We start from the raw sequence: 26,057 nt of genomic DNA, 5'->3' as shown, positions 1-26,057 counted from the left end.
ACGGGATGGCTATGCCACATGTCGTTTCTCTGTTCACCTGTCGACGGACATTCAGTTTGTTTCCCCCTTTCAGCTATCATGAAAAAGCTGCTATGAACACTTGTGTACAAGTTTTTTTGTGAATATGTTTTAACTCTCTTGAATATATATATATATATATATATATATATATATATATATATGCCTAAGAGTGGAATTGCTGGCTCATATAATAACTCTGTTTCACTTTGTGAGAAATGACCAAACTGTTTTCCATTTTCCATTTCCACCAGCAATATATCAGTGTTCCAATTTCTCCACATCCTTGCCAACACTTGTTATTACCTCTTTTATTTCACCCATGCTAGTGGGTGTGAAGTGGTATCTCGTTGTGGTTTCGATTTGCATTTCTCCGATGGCTAATAATATGAACATCTTTTCCTGTCCTTATTGGACATTTGTATGCCTTCTCGGAGAAATGTCTATTCAACTCCTTTGCCCATGTTAGAGTTATATTTCTTATCTTTTTCTTGTTGAGTTGTAGGAGTTACTTATATATTCTGGATACTAGGCCATTGCCAGATAGATGATTTGTGAATATTTTCTCCCATTCTGTGGGCTGTCTCTTCATTTTGTTGATAGTTACCTTTAAGAACGAAAAGTTTTTAATTTTGAGGAAGTCCGATTTATTTATTTCTACTTTGGTTGCTTATACTTTTGGTGTCATATCCGAGAAACCACTGTCTAGTCCGAGATCATGAAGAGTTACTCCTGTGTTTGTTCTTCTAGGAGTTGTGTAGTTTCAGCTCTTACGTTTAGATGTTTGATCTATTTTAATTTTTGTATATGGTGTGAGGTATGGACCCACTTTCATTCTTTGGCATGTGCCTATTCACTTGTTCTGACACCGTTCATTGAAAAGATTCTTCCTTCTCCCATTGAATGGTCTTGGCACCTCTATCAAACAACAATTAGCCATAGATGTATGGGTTTATTTCTGGACTCTCAATCCAATTCCTCTAAACTTTCTTTAATGTGCTTTATTACTTTAATATATATATTTAAAATAAGCTTCAAGAAATAACTGTAAAGAGGAAGGGATATCCGTATTCATTATTCAGCTCGCAAGAGGAAAACCTACATGGGGTCCATTTACTATTAAAAATTATCTTCGATGATTTGGTTGCTTAGAGCAAGAGCAAAAATTGAGTGTGGTACAAGAGTCTTCACCGCCCACTCCCCCACTTCATGTGTTGCCAGGTGTGTCTGAGGGAACTTCAGGATGGACACATGGCAGGAGGCCAAGGGGAGAGGGTCAGAGTCTGGCCAAATCACAGGTGGTAGCAGTGGGCCTGGGCATGGGCAAGAGTCCAAGGAGAGGGCAGCATCTGTACATATCAGGCCATACCCGTAAGGGCTACCCATGGGGTAGTTTGTGTAAGTTGGTTCTCAGGGCCTAGCCAGAGTTTAGACACCATGAATGTACTCCAATCTCCAAGTAAAATTCTCATTCCAAAGGAATTACTAGGGGAGCACCTCTGTAATAGATAGATACCACGGAGCCACAGGAAGCTGGCATTTTCCTGTGGCTCTGGACCACAGGTAGTGAATTTGCAGGTCTTGAGCAATTCTTCCAAATAGGTACTTGTCCAGCAAGGGCCACTTACTGTCCAAGGTCCAAGATCACCCTAAAGGATAACAGATAGTGGCATTCACTGGTATGTTTTGCCCCCCAAATAAAGGTGAAGCACCACACAGACCCACAATCATGGCCTCACATACTCCCTGTGTTCCCTAAGTATGTGTGGCCATGATTGTGTGTCTATATGGTACTTCACCTTTAGGGCTCAGAATGTGTGGTCAGCTGGTGTTCTTGGTTCCCAAGTTGGGAGGCCATCTTCACACTACTTACAGCTTGCCTCCAGGCAGTGAGGGCAGTGCCTGCTTCACCATCCCTCTCTGCCCACACTGCTCCCATACCCAGTGTCTATAAGCCCATCAAAGTGAGACTATTCCTTGTCAGAGGCAGAGACTCAAGTCTGTACTAGTCCATAGACAAGGCCTTATAGTCAGTGGGGTTACAGACTTCATCTAGTATGCTTCTAGGGACTTAAAATTTCATTCCAGTCCTCAAAGTAAATGAAAGCAAAGCTGACTTCCAGACAGAGTACAGGTAATTTGGACCCTGATTCATGAACTCCAGCATTAACAATAACCCTTCAAAGATTCCAATAGCTCAGTGTTTCTCAACTGGGGAGCCCATTTTCCATTGTCACAACTTGGGGGAGTGGGGCCAGGTACTATGGTCATCTAATGGGTAGAGGTCGAGGATACTGCTACATATCCTATAATGCACAGAATAACTCCCCATAACAAAGCATTATCCAGCACACGATGTCAATACTGTGAATGTTGGAGAAACCCTACAAAATATCTGATTGATAGCATCAGCACACTATGCGGGACCAGAGAATGATCATACTTTTACTAACATTTCTGCATGCTACTGGCTCACATAGAGTTTCTGCCTGGACCATCCTGAGTTGTCTCTTTTACAATCACTTCCAAATAAACTCTAAATAATTCGAGGTTCAAATCTTGGAGTACCCTCTCCTCTCAAATGGGTGTATGTAGGTATTCTTTTAGTTGTTGTGGCATTTTAACTCCAAAAATAATGTTTTAAAATTATATGCTACCAGGGGCACCCAGATGGCTTCGTTGCTTAGGCATCTGACTTCGGCTCGGGTCATGATCTTGCAGTTCGTGGGCTTGTGCCCTGCATCGGGCTCTGTGGTGACAGCTCAGAGCCTGGAGCCTGCTTCAGATTCTGTGTTTCCCTCTCTCTGCCCTTCCCCAGCTCACATTCTGTCTGTCTGTCTGTCTCTCTCAGAAATAAATAAACATTTAAAAAAGTTAAAATTATATGCTACCAGTATATATATATATATATATATATATATATATATATATATATATATGTATGTATGTATATATTTTAATGTTTATTCATTTTTTGAGATGGAGAGAGACAGAGCATGAGCAGGGGAAGGGCAGAGAGAGAGGGAGACACCGAATCTGAAGCAGGCTCTGAGCTGTCAGCACAGAGCCTGATGTAGGTCTTGAACTCATGAACCGTGAGTTCACAACCTGAGCCGCAATCGACCACTTAACTGACTGAGCCACGCAGGCATCCCTACTACCAGTATATTTTAATTTAGATATCTAAAGTTTTTCATCACAAGTATATTTGAAAGGTTGTAACTTTGGGGCACCTGGGTGGCTCAGTCAGTTAAGTGTCCTACTCTTGATTTGGGCTCAGGTCATGATCTCAGTTCAGTTCAAGAGATCTAGCCCCAGGTGGGGCTCTGTGCTGACAGTGCAGAGCCTACTTGGGACTCTCTGTCTTCCTCTCTCACTGCCCCGACTCCACTCGTGCTCTCCTCCTCCCCCACTCTCTAAACAAACAAACAAACATTAAAAAAAGGTTGTAACTTTCTGGGAATGCAAGCTGGTATAGCCACTCTGGAAAACAGTATGGAGGTTCCTCAAAAAACTAAAAATAGAACTACCCTACGACCCAGCAATTGCACTACTAGGCATTTATCCACAGGATACAGGTGTGCTGTTTCAAAGGGACACGTGCACCCCTATGTTTATAGCAGCACTATCAACAATAGCCAAAGTATGGAAAGAGCCCAAATGTCCGTCAATGGATGAATGGATAAAGATGTGGTATACATATACAATGGAGTATTACTCAGCAATCAAAAAGAATGACATCTTGCCATTTGCAACTATGTGGATGGAACTGGAGGGTATTATGCTAAGTGAAATTAGTCAGAAAAAGACAAAAATCATATGACTTCACTCATATGAGGACTTTAAGAGACAAAACAGATGAACATAAGGGAAGGGAAACAAAAATAATTTAAAAACAGGGAGGGGGACAAAACAGAAGAGACTCATAAATATGGAGAACAAACTGAGGGTTACTGGACAGGTTGTGGGAGGGGGGATGGGTTAAATGGGTAAGAGGCACTAAGGAATCTACTCCTGAAATCATTGTTGCACTATATGCTAACTAATTTGGATGTAAATTTTTAAAAATAAAAAATAAAATAAAAAAATAAAAAAATTTAAAAAAGAAATGAATAAACAGATTAAAGGTGTAATTAAAAAGAAAAAAAGGTTGTAACTTTAAACATATTTTAATTAAAAAAATTTTTTTTAATGTTTATTTATTCTTGAGACAGAGACAGAGCATGAACAGGGGAGGGGCAGAGAGAAAGGGAGACATAGAATCTGAAACAAGCTCCAGGCTCTGAGCTGTCAGCACAGAGCCCAACGCAGGGCTCGAACCCACAAACTGTAAGATCATGACCTGAGCCGAAGTTGGACGCTCAACCGACTGAGCCACCCAGGTGCCCCCAACATATTTTAAATATTGGCATTTAAAATATAATAAACCATCATTCTTAAATATGTCCAATGGAATCTAAATACCATAGAGTTAATACTCACCATCATTCATTTTAGAAAACACATGAACAAAAAGTACTAATAAATAAAAATTAAAATATATTAACAAATTCCTCTTTAAGAGTGCAAAAATTCATATTGTTCCTTTTTCTCTGTGAACTCCAATCTATTCCCTAACAGAATCTTATACTACTGAAATATATTTTATATTTTATTTTGAAAGTCTTTTATTCATCACTCTATCATGTACTCTGTTCTAAAATGTGTATATAAATTGAAATATATTAGAAAATGTTTATTATAAGTCTCTGAGAATCAGCCAAATTTCCTTTGGCTTGACTTACCAAGATAATAATAAGTACATGATTCATCTAAATCATAAATGCATTATAATCTTTCATAATTATCACTCAAAAAAGGAAAAATATATACGTGTGTGTGTGTGTGTGTGTGTGTGTGTGTGTGTGTGTGTAATGAAGTGGGTGGGTTTTTTCTTCCTTATTAGTTTATTTTTTAAGTTATTTATTTTTGAGAGAGAGAGAGCACGTACGAGCACACCCACCCACAATTGGGGGGGGGGGCGAGAGGGAAGGGGAGAGAGAGAATCCCAAGTAGGCTCCACACTGACTGTCAGCACAGAGCCTGATGCAGGGCTCAAACTCATGAACCATGATTTCGTGACTTGAGCTGAAGTTGGATGCTTAACCGACTGAGCCACCCAGGCACCCCTTCCCTTAATTAAAGTCCATGGAAGACTATTACATATTGCAAGAAAGAGACAGGATTCATTATTTATTCTAATCTGTTTTTCATTTTACAGGTATAAGCACTAAGGAAACTTGTTCATATAAATAGATATGAAAAGTTTTGTTAGAGCAATTTTACTAAGTGTTCTTAATTCCTTCTAAATGCCAAAAAAAAAAAAAACCCACAAAACACCCCACCACACAACAAAACCATATAGTGATTTATCATCCAAAAGTATGTGTAATGATCAATTTGCTAATAATGTCATTAAGTCATCCAGTTGTGTAGAAAACAAAGGATTAAAGAAGATTTAACTTGAAAGAGATTTGTTAGTTATTGGAATCATTCATTTTCTCAATACCTATACCAATATTTCAGTGTGTTCCCTTGTTTAGCACCCCAATGTGGGATTCAGCTGGGTGAGAGGTCTTCCTTTCCTAAATACACTTAAGAGAAGGGCCACTGTGAAAGGGACTTGGGAGAATGGGAACCCACTCTTTCATCTCAGGTCTATTATCAGGCAGATTCATTTTAGAAAATAGCTGATATGGAAGTTGGGGGATCTGGAAATTGATTCATTTAAAACTACCAATATCTAGACAGACCTTGGAAGTTTCATGTATCCTATTCCAGTTTGCAGAGTGCTGGTCTAGATTCTTGCTTCTCACTGTGGTGCATAGTCCGGATCAGCACCTCCCGGGAGCTTGTTAGAAATGCAGAATCCTGTTAAAATACGTGATTTAAAACGATCCTCTGGTGATTTGTATGCACATTAAAGTTTGAGAATCCACTGCTTCCCACAAAGGTGTCCACGGTCCTGAAGAATAACATTCTCTTCATATATATAATAGGGATCTTGCAGGCCTCTTGAACATGTAAGGTTATCACCATTGATTCAATCAACAACTGGCTAGCCCAGTAGTTTTCAACCCTGGTTGTCCATTAGAATCACCTTTTGCTTTGAAAACCTACCTGTGCCTTGTCCCAAGCACAGAGATTCTGACTTAATAAATCTACAGGTTTAGGCATCACTTGATTTAAAGTGCTCCAGCGGATTCTAAAGTGCAGCCAGGGCTGAAACCACAACACTATTCCTTTGAATTATGTATTCGAGAAAGGTTACCCATTACTCTGAATCCCAGCTGATGCATTTGCCAAAGGACTCCAGAAACACATCCTACTAGATCTAATCTACATACAAGCTAATCCATGACAGTTGGGTTGATGTCTGCAACCCAGCTGGAAGCCTGGAAGGAAGGTACCAATGTAGGAACCTTCACAAAGGAAAGCATGATCCCAGCAGGACACACTGGGTGATCACTCTGGCAGATCATCCCATGAACCCTCTGAGATGGTTTATAAAGGGTAACATCACTCAGACCACGTCTGGGGGCAAAGACCAGAACCCTGCTTCCCCGTGTCTGAGAATATCTCAACCTCATAGATCCTCACCATGGCCTGGTTTGTATGCTTTTCCTCTGCTAGGCCTTTAATCACAGAATACAGTTAAGCCAAATTCTCTTTACATTTCTCCTTTGTGGATTGCCTTTTTTAGTTAAATGCGATTGTAAGAACATCAACTATTCAGGCTTCCTAGGGGAGCCTGAGGACTGAAAAGTTATCAAAGTATGGCAAAAACCCCAGCAAGTGTATAAGGTCTCTGTGAATTGTGAAGGCAACGCCATTGAGGACAGGGCCAAGTTCTTCCAGTTGCCCCACCACACCAGCAATCTCCGCCCTAGGGGCAGCTGTGTCCTCTCACAGAGTAGAGTTGGGTGACAAAAGATACAAGAATTCCTTCCTACTTCTACTCCAACATCCTTAGTTGCCCAGGGAATGGGGCAGGATCTTCCTTTGGCTGCCTGTGGAGGCAGTTTATAGTGGAAGGACCCTGAGGCCAAATCAGGTATCAGTTAGTGGGAAGTCAAGCCACAATCATTAAGCCAAAAAAAAATTTTTTTTAAGTGGGGGAAAATGAGAGGAAAAGGGAGGTCAGGGAGGCCCAGGTACCAAGCAAACAAAGCTGGAAGCAAAAGCAAGTAGGTGTACTAGTCGGACAGAGTTGGCATTCATCCGGGGGCAGATTTTGCCCTGAATTCAGGGCAAGTCTAAACTAGGACCAGTCTCAAAAGATGAGTATGTGCCTTCCTGAAGTGTTGGGGTGAGGTCTAAAGAGGTAAGTCCCCAAATGATAGCTTGTCTGTGGAAATGGCATTGGCTTTCAGATAAAAGTTGAGGATGGCTGGTGGTAAGTCTACATAATAGCAAAAACAATTTCAATCTGTCCCAATAAAGATACTGATGATTCAAGTGGACATGACTGTAGACAATAGCCAAGTGGTGGGACTAAGCAGCAATAGAAACGGTGAGAATAAATTCTTACAGGAGTCTCTTGATTAATGAGCTGTAGCCTTTGACAGCAGATACCCACATGAATGGCATCATTAAGAAATTCTGGAAAGCATCATCAGAATCACGAAAGCTTTACCAGAGGCCAAACTCATAGAAGAGCTAAAGACTGAGCATCCAATTATTTAGATTCCTCCTCTGCCCTTCCCTCACATGGAGTGTGCCTCCTTGTTCCCAAACTTACCATACAAATGAATTAATTAATTTACTGATCAGTGCGGTTAAGCATCTTTTCACGTTTATGGACAATTTGCATTTCCTCGTTGGTGAATTACACTCTTTTTCCTAGTTTTCATTGGGCTGTTTGTCACTTTCTTATCAATTGGTACTAACCAATTTGTCATATGTGTTGCAAATGTTTTCTCCTATTGTTTGTCTTTGGATTTTACTTATAATTTTTTAATGTTTATTTATTTTTGAGAGAGAGAGAGAGAGAGAGAGAGAGAGAGTGAGTGGGGGAGGAGCAGAGAGAGGGAGACACAAAATCTGAAGCAGGCTCCAGGCTCTGAGCTGTCAGCACAGAGCCTGACGCAGGGCTCGAACTCACAAACCGTGAGATCATGACCTGTGCCGAAGTTGGACACTCAACCGACTTAGGCACCCAGGCACCCCGGATTTTACTTATATAGTAATTTTTCATTTTAATGTAGTTAAGTTTATCAGTATTTTCCTTTGTGGCTTCTGGATATTCTCTTTTTTAAAAAAATTCTCCCAAGGATAAAAAATATTCTCTTAACCTTTTTCATTTGTCATACTGACAAAAAATTTTTTTAAATATAATTTATTGTCAAGTTAGCTAACCCACAGTGTGTACAGTGTGCTCTTGGCTTCAGAAGCATGATTCATTTCTTACATACAACACCCAGTGCTCATCTCAACAAGTGCTCTCTTCAATGCCCATCCCCCATTTTCCCCTCTCCCTTGCCCCTCCCCCCAATCAACCTTTAGTTTGTTCTCTGTATCTAAGAGTCTCTTAAGGTTTGCCTTCCTCTCTGTTTGAAACTATTGTTTTCCCCTTCCCTTCCCCCATGGTCTTCTGTTAAGTTTCTCAAATTCCAATATGAGTGGAAAACATATGATATCTTTCTCTGCCTGTCATATTTCACTTATCATAACACCCTCCAGTTCCATCCACATTGTTGCAAATGGCAAGATTTCATTCTTTCTCATTGCTGAGTAGTATTCCATCGTGTATATAAACCACATCTTTATCCATTCATCAGTTAACGGACATTGGGACTCCTTCCATAATTTGGCTATTGTTGAAAGTGCTGCTATAAACATAGGGGTACATGTGCCCCGATGAATCAGCTCTCCTGTATCCTTTGGATAAATTTCTAGTAGTGCTATTGCTGGGTCCCAGGGTAGTTTTATTTTCAATTTTTTGAGGAACCTCTACACTGTTTTCCAGAGTGGCTGCACCAGTTTGCATTCCTACCAACAGTGCAAGAGGGTTTCGTTTCTCTACATTCCTCGCCAACATCTGTTGTTTCCTGAGTTGTTAATTCTAACCACTCTGACAGGTGTAAAGTGGTATCTCAATATGGTTTTGATTTGTATTTCCTTGATGATGAGCGATGTTGAGCATCTTTTCATGTGTCTGTTGGCCATCTGGATGTCTTCTTTGGAAAAGTATCTATTCATGTCTTCTGCCCATTTCTTTATCAGATTGTTTGTTTTTCGGGTGTTGAGTTTGGTAAGTTTTTTCATAGATTTTATTTGTGCTAACTCTTTATCTGATACATCATTTGCAAATATCTTCTCCCAGTCCACCAGTTGCCTTTTAGTTTTGTTGACTGTTTCCTTTGCAGTGCAGAAGTTTTTTATCTTGACGAGGTCCCATACTGACAAATTTTTTTTCAAATGGTAACACTCAGCTCTGGCAAGAGAGTTGGGAAATGATATTGTCATACCCTCCTGGTAGGAATGTGAGTTGTGACAGCCATTTGGAAAGTAATCTGGCTGTAACTAATGATATGTAAAAATGCACTTTTCCTTTGTCTCAGCAATTCCACTTTGGGACATCTTTTCCACAAAAATAAAAACATTGGTTCGCAAAAGTATATGTACAAATATGTTAGGTTCATCGGCATTGTGCAAAGGGCAAAAATGAGAAATAATTTGAATATCAACCAGTAAAGGTAACAGCTGAATGAACTGAATGGCAGTCATACTATACTATATTTCACTGTTATTAGAAAAATGAATTTGCAGAACCATGTGAATGTACTTAATGCCACAAAACTGTACATTTAAAAATGGTTAAAATTATAAATATGTTTATTTTACTACAATAAAAAAAAGAAAAAAATAGAATGATTTATCTCCACAGTTTCTGGAAAAGTGGCCATGAAAATTTTTAAGAGAAAAATCCATGTTTCACATTACTTTCACATAAGTGACAGGATTGTTTTTCAGAATTTGGCTAATCTTCTGAGCGTTAAGCAGCTGGAGGCTGTTCCAAGAGGGTCTCATTCAGTTCCCCAGTGTGTGCATGTGTGCCTGTTAATAGAAAAAGGTATGAAAGGATACAAACTAAATTTTACCATTAATTATCTCAGGGAGTGTGAAGTATTTATTGTTTGACTTGTAACAAAGAGTGTAAATTTAGAGCTTAGACATAGGCTCAAGTCCCAGCTTCACTAATGATTTGATATGTGACCTGGGTTACTTAAGTGCTAGCACCTTCATTTGTAGAACAGGAAGAGAAACAGTAACTTCTTCCTTAGTACTGTCATGAGGCATAGATATTAGAACAGTGACCACCACAATTAGATATAAATTATATATAATGTCATCATTATATAATTGTCTTTTTTAGTGTCTTCATTATACCCTATGCGTTCTTCATCCCTCACGACTTTAATTGGGATTGTCAAAGATGTGATTAAGAACTAGGAGAGAAAACGAGAAACAAAAGCAAATTCCAAGAAGCCTAAAAATGAGGGGATTCACGCTGTATTTGTTTCAGATCCCTCTACAGCTAGCTTGTGTCTGAGGCCATCTGAGATGTCTGAGCTTTGGCCCTATAGGACTGGAACAGTTACAGAGACATCTGGTCTAGATTTCTTTCTTCTTGGCCTGTCATCACATAAAAGGTACTCTTAAGATTCATAGCCTCACAGCTTTCTTCTCAATATCTCCACACCTCCTCTATTGCTCTTTGATATACCTAGTGTCATTTTCCTCTTTTCTCCTGCCCAAACACTCCTTGCACTGCAAATGCTTTCTCTTAGTTATTGAAACTCTCTTCTTCACTGGGAAACTGATAAGACCTGGAGTTGTTGTAGTTGCTATGTGAGTCACAAACATTAGTTTATCCAATCCCAACCTTGCCTCTTTCAAAGACTACTGCCACATTAATATTCTTTGAGAAATCTGGAGCCTTTAGCCAGTGATTAGGTTTTTTCTTGTGCTTTACAACATTTCACATTCAACAAATCTCATTAATATTAAATATGAAATAAACCAATAACTTCTCAGGTTTATTTTACCCTTAAGGGCACTAATGTATGGAATCAGAAATCCCTTCTCAGAGCAGGATGGCAAAGAACTTCCCTGTTAGTAAAGAGCCCTCAATTTTATTATAATGCTTGCAACTAAGATAAAGCTGTAGCTCTTTTCATTGATTTTACATGAGCCCCAGGATTTCCTATTTCCCTATTTCCTTCTGCCATCCCTTATCTTTATTTATTCTTTTTTAATGTTTCCTTTCCTCTCTCCAGCTCTTCTCGTTCCCTCTCCTCAAACATTCCTAATCACCTTCTGTGGGTCAGATAGTAACAAAGCTTGAGCAAAACAGACCACCTTCCCAGTGTCATGGAGCTTACAAATTATAGCAAGAAGTGCTGTAATTTCAAATACCACTTAGTAGGAAACACAGGACCCTGTGAGAAATTAGTGTAGGGGAAGGCTTCATCCAGGAAGTAGTAGCTGAGCTGGGGAGGAAGGATGAGGAGGAGTTAGCCAGGCATCTCCTCCCATTTAGAGCCCGGGGTGGGCAGGGACCAGGAATGTCATAGTACCAGTCCCTGGGTCTTCCTGCCAGAAGGGCTCATAAATATTTGTGGGAGTAAGGGACAATGTGAAAAATATAAAATCAATGAAAATGTCTCTCCTTGTTTCAAAACTAATCAATTAATGAATGTAACTGTTACTAATTAAAAGAAATCCAAAGTAAAAAGCAGAAAGGAAGAGAAAGTGGCATAAGATGAGCAGCCAAATCACATTCAGGATATATAGGGATTGTAGTTTCTAACCTAACAGCAATTAGAAGCCACTTAAGGGTTATTTTTTACAGATGATGTTTATTTATTTTTTTTATTTTTCAGAGAGAGAGAGACACGTACAGCGTGAGCAGGGGAGGGGCAGAGAGTGAGGGAGACACAGAATTCGAAGCAGGCTCCAGGCTGTCAGCACAGAGTCCGACGCGGGGCTCGAACTCACGAACCATGAGATCATGACCTGAGCCGAAGTCAGCCGCTCGACTGAGCCACCCAGGTGGCTGATTTACAGCTGATGTTTAAAAAAAGTACCTATTATGTTCTAGATACTGAGCTGAAGACTTAACTTGCATGATTTTATTTAATCCTTGAAGCAATCCTATGATAGTACTATTAGTAAGCCAATTTTACAGACTGAGGACACTGAAATATAGCGGTTGTTTGCACTGCAATGTTACTAAGCGGCAGAGGCTTGACTCCAAAATTCCTCATTCTTAACCACTATATTACACATGCTATGAGCTACAAAGAAAAGTAGGTAAGCAAGTATGAACAGCTGATTCTAATCTCCTTGGCAGGAACAACCCCACTGTGGAGTTGGTAGCATAGGGGTATCAGGGTTTAATGAGCTAATCATTAAATTTAACTAATCCCCTTGTTCTGCCTCCATATTAATCAAATAACCTTCTAATTATATTCTGGCTTCCCATATAGATTTTTCTGCTGGGAGATAATACACTGACCAGCCTACACTTGCAATTTGTTCCAGTGGGCAATTTTATTACTCATTGTGAGTTAATAAATTGGCATTCTGCTTAAAAATAAAAAAAGATGAAATACACTAAAACAAATTATGAAAGTCTTATACAGTTGCTTTTCAGTAGTTTAAAAATTAAAATAAAAATAACATGTTGTCTCTTTTGTGATTCAAACTTGCTGCCTGCTTTGAGTCACCATGGATGTGGTCAGGAAGTCTAGAGATGATGAGCCCTTTCTTAACCTTCTTTGTCAAAGCCTCTAGCATAGCCCAAGTGCTTCCATTGTTTCCCAGTGGCAAACTCCCACCTTTCCTCCCGCGCTGACAGGATTGTTCCTCAGAATTTAGCTAATTCCCTGAGAGTTAAGCAGCTGGAGGCTGCTCCAAGGGGTCTCATTCATCTCCCCAGGGTAACGTGCATCTAATACTAGGAGCGGGCAGTTCCCCGAGTAACATCATTAGACCCCATGTTAATGCACTCGGGGCCACCGGGACAGCAGCCCTTGTCAGACCTGCACTGAGTCACAGCCCCTGAACCAGAGGAAGTTGACACTTGCCCTCCTTTCCACTTGTGGGCTCATTCCAAACGGGGACTCCATGAAATCCGTTTCTGACTCCCTACTCCTTGTTGGCTCAAGTTTTGTTCTTTTTTCTTCTCTCCCTGGAATTCCCTTCATGGGCAAAGCTGGGACAAACACAGGTGGATATTTTAAAGTGAAAGCTTCATGAAACGGACCTTATCAAGGTCCATTTCACCTTATCAAGAGATCTGGTTAATCACATACAAGGGCTAAAAAGGGCTTCTCCCCCAAGAAAAATATGAAAAGGACACTCTAAACATCGATTATTTTCCCCTCAAAGACATAGGAAAGTCCGCAAGTGCAAGGTCAGCCTTGTGAGAGGCCTCCTTTCTTGGACAGAGAGAAGGCCAGAGCTGAAGGGGCAGGAGCGCGGCCTCCACTGCAAGAGCAACAAAGGGTAAGGGCCTCTTTCGGAAACTTTAGCGCTGGGGTGCAAGTAGGGCGGCAATCGTTTGAATCGATGACAGAACTCTCGTTATTCTCCTTTTCGGCCATTTTCAACACCGAGGCATTAACCAATAAATTACTAGCAAGCCTCAGAATTCCAAGTCGGCAGCAGCGCGCGCGGCGCGGATGAATAAGGCCGTGAGAAGAATCGTACGCTGGCCAGCCAAAATGGCTACTTTCACATGGCTGAGGGCCACTGGCTCCCTGTCACCAGGGCATCTTAAGGCGGGGCGGCCGGAAAGACCCTCAGGCATAGCTTGAGGACAAAACCTCCGCCGATTCTCGCAGTCACCGCTGGGGGACGCGACCTCGCGGCCAGATAGCCCGGTCAACGGTCGGAAGGGAGGTGCCATGTCACAGCAAGGGGAACAGGCCCATAAAGTCCACGTCGCATTTCCTCCCACTCCGAACACGGAAGGGCACGAGGACGCGGTATACTCGCATGTCCACTTTATCCCTCGTTATAAGTGCTTAAGATAACTAAATATTCGCAGGAGGGGCGAATCCGCTTCCTCCCCCTGCCTCGCACAGTGGTTCAGCCCGAGCTCCCGCGTCCGCGAACCGCCCCTTCTGCCTGCCTCCGCGCGAGTGGCGCAGTGGCGCGCGGCGCCGAGGGGCGGGGCCCGGGCCGGGCGCGCGCTGGCGCTGTGTATAAATACTGGGCCGCACCGCCCGCCGCCTCGTTCGCTCCGCGCCGCCCGCCCGAGCAGATTAGAGCGCCGTCCTCTTGTGCATTTCGCAGCCGTCGCCTCGCCGCTCCCTTTTTCCTCAACGCCGCTTAATACTCACCACTACGAACCCCAGAATGAACGGGCAGCTCAACGGTTTTCACGAGGCGTTCATCGAGGAGGGCACGTTCCTCTTCACCTCAGAGTCTGTGGGGGAAGGCCACCCAGGTGAGGTGACGAGCCCTGGAGGGAAGTGAGAGGCGGGGCGTGGGCAGGGCCGGTCCCGGCCGGCCGAGTCCGGCCGGCGACGGTGCCCGTGCTAGGTGCCTTCACCCGCCGGGCGGTGGGAAGAGCGGCGGCCGCGCGCCTTCCTCGTGGCGCCGCCGGTGCCGAGCGCGTGGCCGCCGCTCCCCTCCCCCTTCCTCCCCTGCCCTCTCCTCCCCTCCCTTCCCATCCGGCCGCGCGCCTCGGCATGCGGAAGATTCTAGAAAACGAGAAGGGCGGGGGCCGGGACAGCTGTGCTCTACCCAGGGAGGGCACTATTTCCTCATCTCCGCCCTGCCGTCTGAAAGCCCTCGAGTGGGCGACCGGCCCCGAGTGCTCGCGGCCGGCCCTCGGGAGCGCGCGCCCCGCATTGCAGCCGCAACCACGTGTTTGCCGCATGTGGCATCCGGGCGAGGGGGAGCCGTCGGGCTACCGGAGCGCTCGGGTGTGCGGAGTGGGGGGTCCGTGCCTCGGGACGTCTGCCGAGTCCGTTAATTCTTGCCTTGGGCCATTACGGTACCCAGGAGAATACGGATGTGTCCTTCGGCAGTATATGGCCTTGCCGTCAAGGTGACAGCCGCCAACTAAATATAGCGCGGGTTGGGGAAGGCGTGCCTTATTTGGACCATGTTTGAAAAGGATTGGAAGCGTGAATTAAGTGTAAGCTGCCATTGGGTTGGATTTCCCTTTAAAGTCTTTGGTGCTTTACCGTTGGGCAGGGTTTTACCGAACATCTCCTTCTCTGGGCTTTGTCCACTAGTCCGCCATTATGGAGATCAATTTACACGTGAACGAGTAAAGCTATTTCAAGGAACTTTGAATCTCAGTCTAGTAAAGAGGAGTCTTTTGCTCTACTGGTTCTACCTTTTCTTAGGATGACCACAATGATCTGGTAATCTAGTCTAATGGCTTTAAAGATGCATTTCTCTAGTAAGTCTACTGTGCCTATGATGAAATCCCACAAGCAGCCTAGTGATCTAGGAGAGGACAAACCCCAAGAGCCTGATGAGTGAAGGTCAGGTGTTCTGGTGTGGGTTACCCACCTTCCCTCAGTTTTGAGAATTTGACAGGTATTTGGCCCACCTTTTATTAATTTAATACTTTAAGTCAGGCGTTTATACCAGTTTGTAGATTAAGTCTTGAACTTCTGATTTGACTGCAATGTACATTTTGCTTTAATTGTTCCGGATGATTGTAGAAAATTCAGGAAAGTGATCTCTCTGGGAAAGGGATTTCTGTTCTCCCTGTTTTTAATAAATGGTGATACAGTGGGGGAGGAAACAAGGATTCAGAATACATGGGACATTTTCCAGTCTATTCAGCTCATATTCCTGGACTACTCCTTTGGCAAATCAAAAATGTTTCCCTGCTTTGCTTTTGGGTTTGAGGATAAACACTTCAATTTGATTAACTTGAGTTATATGGCTGTTCTGCATAACAGTGGAAATTGTTCTGCCTGGGAACTTAATTTTTCAAAATGTCTGAAATACTTAAGAGATGGAATAGAGTCCTCCTAAGGTGTAAAGTGCATATATCACAATGAATTTAAATATGTTAAACGTGCTGGGTATTCTGGCTAATCTGAATTGGTGAGCTTGTGGTGCAGCTATATTAAGACTATGGTATCAAGTTTTCAAGTAACATGCAGTATTATATCCAGCATTTATTCTTCAGTCAAAAGGTTTCTGGTAAAGCAGTGCTCTATTTAGCAGTTAAGATCTCCATACTTTGAATTGCTGAATTGTATGCTTGAAAATGGTTAAGTTCGTAAATTTGTGTTCTGTAGGTTTCACCACGATTTTTGAAAGAAAGCTTTCCCAAAGGTCTTTACATCTGTGTTTATAAGGGCGTGACAGTGAGATTGTCTATTGACAATGAGACAAATTGAGACAAATTTTTTCCCCAGATAAGATTTGTGACCAGATCAGCGATGCTGTCCTGGATGCCCACCTTCAGCAGGACCCTGATGCCAAAGTGGCTTGTGGTAGGTTCTAAACATTGCTTACCAACTGATGAAAAGGTAATCTCATGGAAATTACTTTGTAAGAGTGGCATTTGATTGTGAATTTCTCTTTTATTAGAAACTGTTGCTAAAACTGGAATGATCCTTCTTGCTGGGGAAATTACGTCCAGAGCTGCTGTTGATTACCAGAAAGTGGTTCGTGAAGCCATTAAACACATTGGATACGATGATTCTTCCAAAGGTGTGTTTTAATGAATTGGCTTTTCTAAGCTCATTTTTCCAGATATTTTCAACACTCTCTAGCTCTTTTACTTTAAAGTTTATTTATTTTGAGAGAGTCTGAGTGCATGCCAACAGGAGGGGGAGCGAAAATCCCAGACAGGCTCCTTGACCTGTCAGTGCAGAGTCTGACGTGGGGCTTGATCCCACATGAGATCTCAGTTAGTGAAAACAAGTACTAATGCAGGTCTTTCCTAAAAGTGAAGTGATGAAACAATAACTTTCAAAACGTGGGGGGATACCTGTATTTGATTTCTATAGCAGTATTTGAAATTTCAAATAACTCTTGTAAATAGAAGGCATGGGTATTGCTATGGGTTTTTTTTTCCCTCCTTCTTCTTAAACAAGACATTGTTTTGTTTGTAGGGTTTGACTACAAGACTTGTAATGTGCTGGTAGCGTTGGAGCAACAGTCACCAGATATTGCTCAAGGTGTTCATCTCGACCGGAATGAGGAAGACATTGGTGCAGGAGACCAGGTAGCTTGGTAGACTCTTTGCATCTCTTCTAATGTGAAATTGTGAAGCTTGGATTGATCACATTGGTGACTTTTTCCTTTTTTAGGGTTTGATGTTTGGTTATGCCACTGATGAAACTGAGGAATGTATGCCTTTAACTATTGTCTTAGCACACAAGCTCAATGCCAAACTGGCTGAACTACGCCGCAATGGCACTTTGCCTTGGTTACGCCCAGATTCTAAAACTCAAGTAAGTGATGATCATAAAGATAGATTACACATACTGCTTTGGCACAGAACATCAGTAATGTTTTTACTAAAGACTAGTATTTATCTTGTTGTATTGTCACTTAGCTTTGCCTTGGTTCTCTATCCTATCTAGTAAACTGATGTTCTGATCATTTGCTTTGCCTTCAAGGTGACTGTGCAGTACATGCAGGATCGAGGTGCTGTGCTTCCCATCAGAGTCCACACAATTGTTATATCTGTTCAGCATGATGAAGAAGTTTGTCTTGATGAGATGAGGGATGCCCTAAAGGAGAAAGTCATCAAAGCTGTTGTACCTGCAAAATACCTTGATGAGGACACAATCTATCATCTACAGCCAAGTGGCAGATTTGTCATTGGTGGGCCTCAGGTAAGGCCTTGCAGTATCAATTCCATTTACTTTTTTGGATTTTCTGTAATGGTTACTTGCAAATTTGGCTGCTACCACCTTTTTTTCTAGATTTGTTAAGTCTGCATGTGAATTTTCTGAGGATGTATGTTGAGTGATACAGAAATAGGTATTTAGGAAACTTGATCTAGAACCATTTATTGGAAAGGATTAGGCATAAAGTGACTTGAATTCTTTAATTTCAGGGTGATGCTGGTTTGACTGGCCGGAAGATCATTGTGGACACTTATGGTGGTTGGGGAGCTCATGGAGGAGGTGCCTTTTCAGGAAAGGATTATACCAAGGTGGACCGTTCAGCTGCTTATGCTGCTCGTTGGGTGGCAAAATCCCTTGTTAAAGGAGGTCTGTGCAGAAGGGTTCTTGTGCAGGTATATACTTTCTTAAATAATTGGAGTGATTAGAAGGCATGCTAGTGGGAGGGCTTTTAGTGTAGTTACTTCTGTTTTTTAAATACCAGCGTATTGTACAAATGGGTGGGTCTCTTAATCACTGACTTTTATGACATTTGAATCCTTTTAGGTCTCTTATGCTATTGGAGTTTCTCATCCATTGTCTATCTCCATTTTCCATTATGGCACCTCTCAGAAGAGTGAGAGAGAGCTATTAGAGATTGTGAAGAAGAATTTTGACCTCCGCCCTGGGGTCATTGTCAGGTAAAGATGGTAAAGCCTATTGTTAGTGAAAAATGAGGGTGTGTGTGTGTGTGTGTGTGTGTGTGTGTGTGTGTGTGTGTGTGTGTGTGTGAGATCTGTTCAAATCGGAGAAGGTGAAGGTGGGTGTGAAGACTCCCAAGTGGGGAAACCTTTTAATTCCTAGAATGGTTGATGTTATCTAAGTTGCCTTTAGTAAAGGCTTATATTAAGAAAAATCTAAAATTACAGTGTTCCATTGCTTAGATTAACCACCCTAGAAAAAGTCTTTCACGTTTGATATTGGGCTTTGTGCTCATGTTATCTAGGGATGTTTATTTTACTTAAATTAGTACAGATAAGTGGGGATATTTATTCAAGGCCGCTATAAAGAAAATAAACAGGGTTTGGGCATGGGACCTTGGTAAGTATGCCATGATCTCAGATGAGCTTTTTGACACTTGGAATTTCTCAGAATAATGACAAATTTTCATATTTGTTGAGCCAAGGATGGAAAAACAAGAACTGTAGTTACTAATAAGGACTGTGCGAGGAGTTTGGACACCAGGGAAGTAACAAACACTTCTGCCACAAACTTTTTTCCTAGCAAACCCCAGAGAACTGAACTCATTTGCCAGAACTCTTGAAAATGAGTCTTGCTGATTGTTTTGCTTTATTTTAATTGAATGCTACATATTAAGTTACGGACTTGTATATTCCAGGGATCTGGATCTGAAGAAGCCAATTTATCAGAGGACTGCAGCCTATGGCCACTTTGGTAGGGACAGCTTCCCATGGGAAGTGCCCAAAAAGCTTAAATATTGAAAGTGTTAGCCTTTTTTCCCCAGACTTGTTGGCGTAGGCTACAGAGAAGCCTTCAAGCTCTGAGGGAAAGGGCCCTTCTTCCTAAATTTTCCTGTCCTCTTTCAGCTCCTGATCAGTTGCAGTCACTCTAGTCAATGACATGAATTTTAGCTTGTGTGGGGGACTGTAAGTTGGGCTTGCTATTCTGTCCCTAGGTGTTTTGTTCACCATTATAATGAATTTAGTGAGCATAGGTGATCCATGTAACTGCCTAGAAACAAACCAACAACACTGTAGTAAATAATGCTTTGAAATCGAACCTTTGTGCCCTATCACCCAACCTTCTAAAATCCTAATTGCATTGACTTTCCCACCAAATGCTGAAAATGTCCTGTAATGTGCACGTAAAGTATTTGTAGTTCCATTATAGCCTGTCTGGCAATGCCATAGCCCTGTCAGCATGAATTTGTAATGTCTTGAGCTCTATTCAGAATGTGAAGCCTTCCCTTATCTTCCTTATAACTTGATCCATTTCTAATTATGTAGCTCTTTGTCAGGGAGTGTTCCCTATCCAATCATTCTTGCATGTAACGCAAGTTCCAGTTGGAGCTCTAGCCTGACGTTAAAAAAAAAAAAAAAAAAAAGGCAGTTACCATTAAACCATCTCCCTGGTGCTTATGCTCTTAATTGCCATCTCTTAAATAGCACCAAATCAAAATCTCTCCACTTTTCAGCTGTCTTTTGGAGGACGTACGTAATAAGGTTTTTATTTAGTAAACCAATCCTATGCATGGTTTCAGCACTAGCCAAACCACCAACTCCTAGCTCTAGAAAAACAGGCACTTGGCACCCTTGTGATGTCATACAGAGAAGTCACAGGGCAGTACCTGAGGGTCTGTAGGTTGCACACTTTGGTACCAGATAACTTTTTTTTTTCTTTATAAGAAAGACTGAGTACTCCACACTGCACAATAATTCCTCCCAGGGTTTTAACTTTGTTTTATTTTCAAAACCAGGTCCAATGAGCTTTCTGAACAGCTGGTGTAGCTACAGAGAAACCAGCTTCCTTCAGAGAGCAGTGCTTTTGGCGGGGAGGAGGAAATCCCTTCATACTTGAACATTTTCTAATTGCTTATTTATTGTATTCTGGGGTATGGCGTAAGTACAGAGAAGCCATCACCTCAGATGGCAGCTTTTAAAAGTTTTTTTTTTTTTGTTTTTGTTTTTGTTTTTTTTTTTTTTTTCTTTCCTCAACACCATGATTCCTTTAACAACATGTTTCCAGCATTCCCAGGTAGGCCAAGGTGTCCTACAGAAAAACCTTGGGTTAGACCTACAGGGGGTCTGGCTGGTGTTAATAGAAGGGAGGGCAGAGCTGGTGCGGCTGGCCATGGAGAAAGCTGACTTGGCTGGTGTGGTACAGAGAAGCCAGCTTGTTTACATGCTTATTCCATGACTGCTTGCCCTAAGCAGAAAGTGCCTTTCAGGATCTATTTTTGGAGGTTTATTACGTATGTCTGGTTCTCAATTCCAACAGTTTAATGAAGATCTAAATAAAATGCTAGGTTCTACCTTAATTGTGTCCATTATTCTTTGGTTTGAATATGACCTGAGAACATACTCCTTATCCCTGAATAATTGTAATCCTTCCCGTGGTTCAGGGAAATCATCTCAAACCCCTTCATCCAGGACTGCAGGCGTTTCAGTAGGTTTGTATATCCTATTCCTAGCACTAAGAAAAACCTCCCAAGATCTTACCTGTCTAGCATTGCTTTTTTTGGTTGACGCAGTGGACAAAAATCTCTATGTCCTTACTATGTAGCAGCTACTCAACTGCCAGTAACATTTAAAAACTGTCCAAGATTAGGGACGTAAAAGGGACAGTGATGTTTAGTCGAAAATTTAAACCCCTTTTCATCTTTCCAATGTAGGGGGGAAAAGTTTATTATGCCTAAAGTGTTAATCCCTTTATTATAAACAGGTGTTAAAGGCTGCAAGTTACGTGTCCAGTACATGACACAGCAAAATTTGAGCAGTGGTGAGGGGCCAGCTTCTAATTATTTTATGAGCTAGAATAAGAGCTACAGTGAAAAATTGAGCACAATTACAGTGATGATATTACAAGTTTCTAAAACCCTTATTCTAAATTTGTGGCAGTTTGTAGGGGTTTACAACAGAGCTTGAACCATCCCTTTTTAACCAGGAGCTAAAAGTAGAGACCAGAGCCACTTGGCACAGGTTTACACCAGCATGTATGCAATCATGTGGTTCATCTTTACTGTTGATCTGAAAATGTGAAACCCAAAAGAATGCTTGATTACACCAATTGGAGGCTTAAATATAACTATGTTGGCAGGGGGGCAAGGTTAAGTCCTGGTATCGTTTAAAGTTTCAAAAAGCTCTTAGATGCCAGTGCACTGCTGGCCAAATAAGGGGGATAGGGATGCACTGGATGCCTATAGGCTAGTCGGATAGTACTAGAGAAATTAAGGTTAGGTTCAGTTTTTGCTTCTGCCTAACAGGGGAAAAATTATTTAAAAAAAGTGAAGGTGAAGAAATAGTGACCAGCCCAGGGAGAAGAGTAGAAGCAAAGGTAAAATGGAGTGATGGTGATTATAAATGGTTGAAGATCAAAGCATTAATATGGTATGGAAGGAAAGCTCAATGTGCAGGTAAAAAGGAAATCTGTACTGGACTTTATACAGTTTAAAGGAACAACTTGGTCCGGGACAAATGCTGAGAGGAGAAATAGAACACTAAGGCCTAGCAAAAAGGACATTGATAGTCCCATTTCCATAACAGCTGCACAAGACCTGATTTCTAGTGAAATCTGAATCCAGATTTACTCAGTTGAATAGCTTTTCTTAAACAGTATTAAGATTACCACCTGTCCTCTCCATCCCATCCCAACATTTTCATTGGGAAGAAGAGGTGATGCACTAACAGGTTTGGGACAGTAGCATCCTTGCCTATATTAGAACTACCACGGAGTCCCTTCCCCAAATACCAGTCATGTAATGGGCAGGGCGTGGGGGCACTGCAGGGGAAGAGATGGTTGAACTTAAAAGGACATGGTGCCGAGGTATATTGTGTCACAGATCTGCAAAACTATTGAAAACCAGTGTTTCCCCCACACTTATCAAGTGACCAAGATACCTCGTGGCACAGTTATTGCTAGCTAACCCACACAATGCCTTGTAAGAATGAGGTCCCACTTGACTTCAGTGGGATGCCCTTATTCAGGCCCAACTTGCACAACTGTATCTGCTCAGGTCTATCTCCAACTAGATTAGAACGCAGAGGTAGTAGAAATGAATAGATTCAAGAGGTAGAACTGATGCAACTTGAAATTTAAGAAATGTGAGAAAAAAGGAAGAATCAAGGCTGAGGACTCAGGTGGCTTGGTCAAAAAATGCCATTCACTAATGAGAAGGAGGCCTGAGTTGGGGATGAACAGAAGTTGTTAGAATTTGAAAGCTTTGTGGGATATCCAGATGGAGCTAGTTAGATATATAGGTCTAGGGCGCAGGAGGGAAATTTAAGCATCATCACTGGAAACCACTGGAGAGGACATCAACCCAAGTGTGTACAGTGAGAAGGCAGCTGCCTAGGAAAGACCCCCTGAGACCACTGTCCAAGGAAGTAGGGTAGGGTGGGGTGGGGTGAGGCATGGGAAGCAAAGCCTGAAAACACAGATGTAATCCTTTATCAAAGTTACTGGGACTGCCAATATACTGCCATGACTGTCTTTACTGCAAGACCATGAGCACCCAGAGCAGGGGCCTTTTTTCTTCCTTTTTCTCTATGCATTCTTACTTTCTAGCCCAATGCCAGGCTTTTGAGTTTTCATGGAATTGAGGTGCCTCCTGAGTCCCCCTGTACATCAAAGCCTACAAAATAACGGCAAACATGCCTTAATCCCTCACCAAGTTTGGTTCTCTTTACATCACTTTGTGCTCACGAAAGGGTAGAAGGATGCTAAAATTTAATTTTGAGAGAATGCTAAAGCTTATTTTGAGAGAGCTAGTACCAATCATCTAAATTTCCTTATTTAACTTGGTCCTACCTATTCTCATAGCTGCTACTGAAAAACTCACTGGCTATAATAGGAACAATAAAGGAACCACAACAGTAGGGAAGAGAAAATTACTCTGTGCATTTAGAACTTGATCACCATCCTAATCTTACCTATAATTAACAAGACAAGTTTTAGGCTAACACTATTTCATGATTCTTGTCTGTGAGTCTGCAAATTACAAGAGGCAGGGTACATCTCTTATGAGGGTTGTCTTTGAAATTATATGATCTCTGAGCCTTACTTTCTCCAACTGTAAAATAGGGGGCTAATGGCCACTAAGGGTTAAATGAAATAATGAAGGCATATAACAAGTACTTGAGAATAGTTTGGCATTATTGTTATCATGGCACATAAATCTCTTTCCCCAAAGAGCTGGTCACTTTAAACCTGACTCTTAGCCCTTTATCCTAGAATGGCTGTCCTAGCCCCTCAACCTTGAATTGATAAATTTTATCCTTTACTTTCTTGGCTCCTCTAAGATATCCTCTCTGAATTTAAAAGAACTATGAATAAAGAAGAAAAATATATAAAATATCAATTTCTTCACATTTCCAATGCATAGGTTGATGGTCCTATGACTGGCTGCTCCCACATCTGTACCCAACATCTGCCCCCCCTCAGAACTCTGAGTGCACAGGGTCAGAATTTGGCTCAGGGGGATCAGAATTCGAAGAATCTGTGTTTGAATGACTTGACTCTCCAACTGGCTCAAAGGGTCGCAAGTTTGCATAAGTCACCTCTTGGGCCAGCTGCTCCAGGGAAGGGCGGCCTAATACCAGATTTCGAAGTGAGATACAAGTCATCAGGAAGCTGAAAAAGAAGAAAAAGGCCAGCCAGTCCAAACTCCTGTTTCTACATAGGGATTCCTGCTGAACCCCTCATGGCCACCTGGTCCTACCTTCTGTCACTCAGGCATAAATGAAAATCTCCCCCCCGGTGACCCACCCATCCCAGCTGGAAGGGCACACCACTCCTTATATGGTCCAGTAAAGGATTCTAGAGTGAGGTAGGAATAACCCACAGGGAGGGTGGCGGTGAGCTGAGGCAGAACAAGACAGCAGGCCATCAGACACAGATCATTTAGTCTTCCATTACATCAGGGGGAAAAGAATGGAGAGGAAAAAGTATTTAGCACTAGACTGTCCTTTCTTGGGATTGTCCCTCCCGTTACCTTCACCAGAGAAAAGTTACCCAACTTGCAAACATCTGACGGCAATGACCAGTACTGTTGTCAGTATAACTCACCTGCGGCGGAAGATATAGAGCTTCCGTAGCAAGAAGCGGAAGAGCCGCTCATGGAAAGGGGTATTTCTCCGGCGTTCAAGCTCTTGGAGCCGTCGCTGGCGTCTAAGAAAAGTCTGAACCAGAGGTGTTGGCTCAGGGCCCCCTTTTACTTCCCCTTCCAGCAGAGGTTGCAGTTCTGGAGGTAGAGGCCCCATTTCTGCCCAGAAGATGGCAAAAAGAGGAATCACTGAGGTCATTCTCTCTTTTAGAACTCTCCTTTCACCAGCCAGAAACTTCAAGTTCATTCTTTAGTGGCTAGATCCTCATTCACAACCCTGACTTATAACCAGGTGCTTTCTTAGCCCAACTCTTCATATACTCACCAGTTCCATTCTCCACCTTCTCCTTTAATTCTTGCAGATATGCCAGGTCTTGCTCCAGTGCAAGCTCTGTAGTGTTGACATAGATGTACATGTAGCAGGAAGGACTGGGTGACATCGTATATACCTTATGGTACTCACCAGCAGGCAACTGACAAGGGAAAAGAAATGGACATACCTCACTCTCTAACCTTTCCCAGGCAGCCTATGGGCTTCCTACATTCCCCACCCCAACCCACCCCCTCTTCCCCCCTACCTAGACGTCTTTCTTTTCATTGTATTTTGGAGTCCGAAGGAACTGACTTCTAGAATCCTGGGTGAGGCTGTTCACAGCCCTGGGGACCCTTGATTTTTGAGCTCCCACTTTGGAGTCTATAGTAAATTAACTCCACTCATCTAAACTTTTCTGCCATTGTTAATTCCAACAAAATACCTGCATTTTTTCTCCCTCCTGAAGAGTCTGATTCTTTTGTTCTGCCACCAGCTCCACAATCACCTCCCCCTGCAGCAGCTGAATGCTAGTGTTGCCCAGGTCTTCACTCACAAAATTCTCCAGGTGCAGCCCTGCCAGGGGCAACAAAGTTCCCCAGCTTACCCCATGGAAGATGAAATAATTCCCTTTACCACTACCACCCTTCAGGTCTCAAGAACACTCCTCCCATCAGGAATGCCCCTCCCCTCTCCATCACAGGCAATGTCGCTGGCCAAGGAAACCACAGGGAAAGACAGCAAAGGTTCTTTGCTTTCCTCCATACCAGGGAAATCTGCAATGAAAACCACCTCAGTGTGGTTGTCCAGGCTGCTCTTGATTTCCTGTAACTTGGTCCTCCAGGGAGACAGGTCCATCAACAGTGGCTGCAGCCAAGATGTACGCTGGAATGGGGACCAGGCAGCCTGCACGATGTCCACACGAGGGTCAAAAATCCTTAGGAAAGAAAACCATGTTCTAAAGAGACCACAGCACCTACGCACCAGAATTTCTGGTTCTGTTCCCTTCATCACTGCTCCCAGA

The 26,057-nt window shown here is 42.3% G+C and overlaps 2 protein-coding genes and 1 long non-coding RNA gene across 7 annotated transcripts in view; 1 reads left to right on the top strand and 2 right to left on the bottom strand.

Annotated features, from left to right (window-relative positions):
* Positions 1 to 14,167, bottom strand: part of LOC131484817 (uncharacterized) — a 45,233-nt gene extending 31,066 nt beyond the window's left edge. Inside the window, exon 1 of the long non-coding RNA XR_009248459.1 lies at positions 5,811 to 14,167. This is a non-coding gene — a long non-coding RNA (uncharacterized LOC131484817). The remainder of the gene's footprint in view (positions 1 to 5,810) is intronic.
* Positions 14,168 to 14,289: 122 nt separating this feature from the next.
* On the top strand, positions 14,290 to 20,940 carry MAT2A (methionine adenosyltransferase 2A). 2 transcript variants are annotated; one of them, XM_058683476.1, is made up of 9 exons: positions 14,290 to 14,518; positions 16,461 to 16,538; positions 16,636 to 16,758; positions 17,163 to 17,275; positions 17,361 to 17,504; positions 17,673 to 17,891; positions 18,116 to 18,298; positions 18,450 to 18,583; positions 19,282 to 20,940. In XM_058683476.1, exons 1-9 carry the CDS (start codon positions 14,428 to 14,430, stop codon positions 19,382 to 19,384), a joined length of 1,188 nt encoding a protein of 395 aa, XP_058539459.1. In that variant the 5' UTR covers positions 14,290 to 14,427; the 3' UTR covers positions 19,385 to 20,940. The 2 variants fall into 2 exon arrangements, with proteins under 2 accessions (XP_058539459.1, XP_058539460.1); XM_058683477.1 differs by lacking the exon at positions 16,461 to 16,538.
* Positions 20,348 to 26,057, bottom strand: part of GGCX (gamma-glutamyl carboxylase) — a 24,096-nt gene continuing 18,386 nt past the window's right edge. For all 4 annotated transcript variants that reach the window (XM_058683470.1, XM_058683471.1, XM_058683472.1 and 1 more), the window contains 5 exons: positions 25,801 to 25,970; positions 25,479 to 25,609; positions 25,049 to 25,196; positions 24,687 to 24,882; positions 20,348 to 24,251 (listed from right to left, as the gene is read on the bottom strand). In XM_058683470.1, the coding sequence (XP_058539453.1) occupies positions 24,059 to 24,251; positions 24,687 to 24,882; positions 25,049 to 25,196; positions 25,479 to 25,609; positions 25,801 to 25,970 (838 nt within the window). In that variant the 3' untranslated portion in view covers positions 20,348 to 24,058. The remainder of the gene's footprint in view (positions 24,252 to 24,686; positions 24,883 to 25,048; positions 25,197 to 25,478; positions 25,610 to 25,800; positions 25,971 to 26,057) is intronic.

The sequence above is a fragment of the Neofelis nebulosa genome, chromosome 9 (genome assembly GCF_028018385.1).
Source record: "Neofelis nebulosa isolate mNeoNeb1 chromosome 9, mNeoNeb1.pri, whole genome shotgun sequence".
Lineage (NCBI taxonomy): Eukaryota > Metazoa > Chordata > Mammalia > Carnivora > Felidae > Neofelis > Neofelis nebulosa.
Note: the sequence above shows the minus strand (reverse complement) of the source record. Positions and strands in the feature narration are given on the sequence as shown.

Coding starts and splice junctions, on each gene's coding strand:
- MAT2A (XM_058683476.1), top strand. CDS start 14,428: ATGAACGGGCAGCTCAACGGTTTTCACGAGGCGTTCATCGAGGAGGGC. Junction 16,759..17,162: donor ATACGATGATTCTTCCAAAG/GTGTGTTTTAAT, acceptor TTTTGTTTGTAG/GGTTTGACTACAAGACTTGT. Junction 18,299..18,449: donor GCAGAAGGGTTCTTGTGCAG/GTATATACTTTC, acceptor GAATCCTTTTAG/GTCTCTTATGCTATTGGAGT.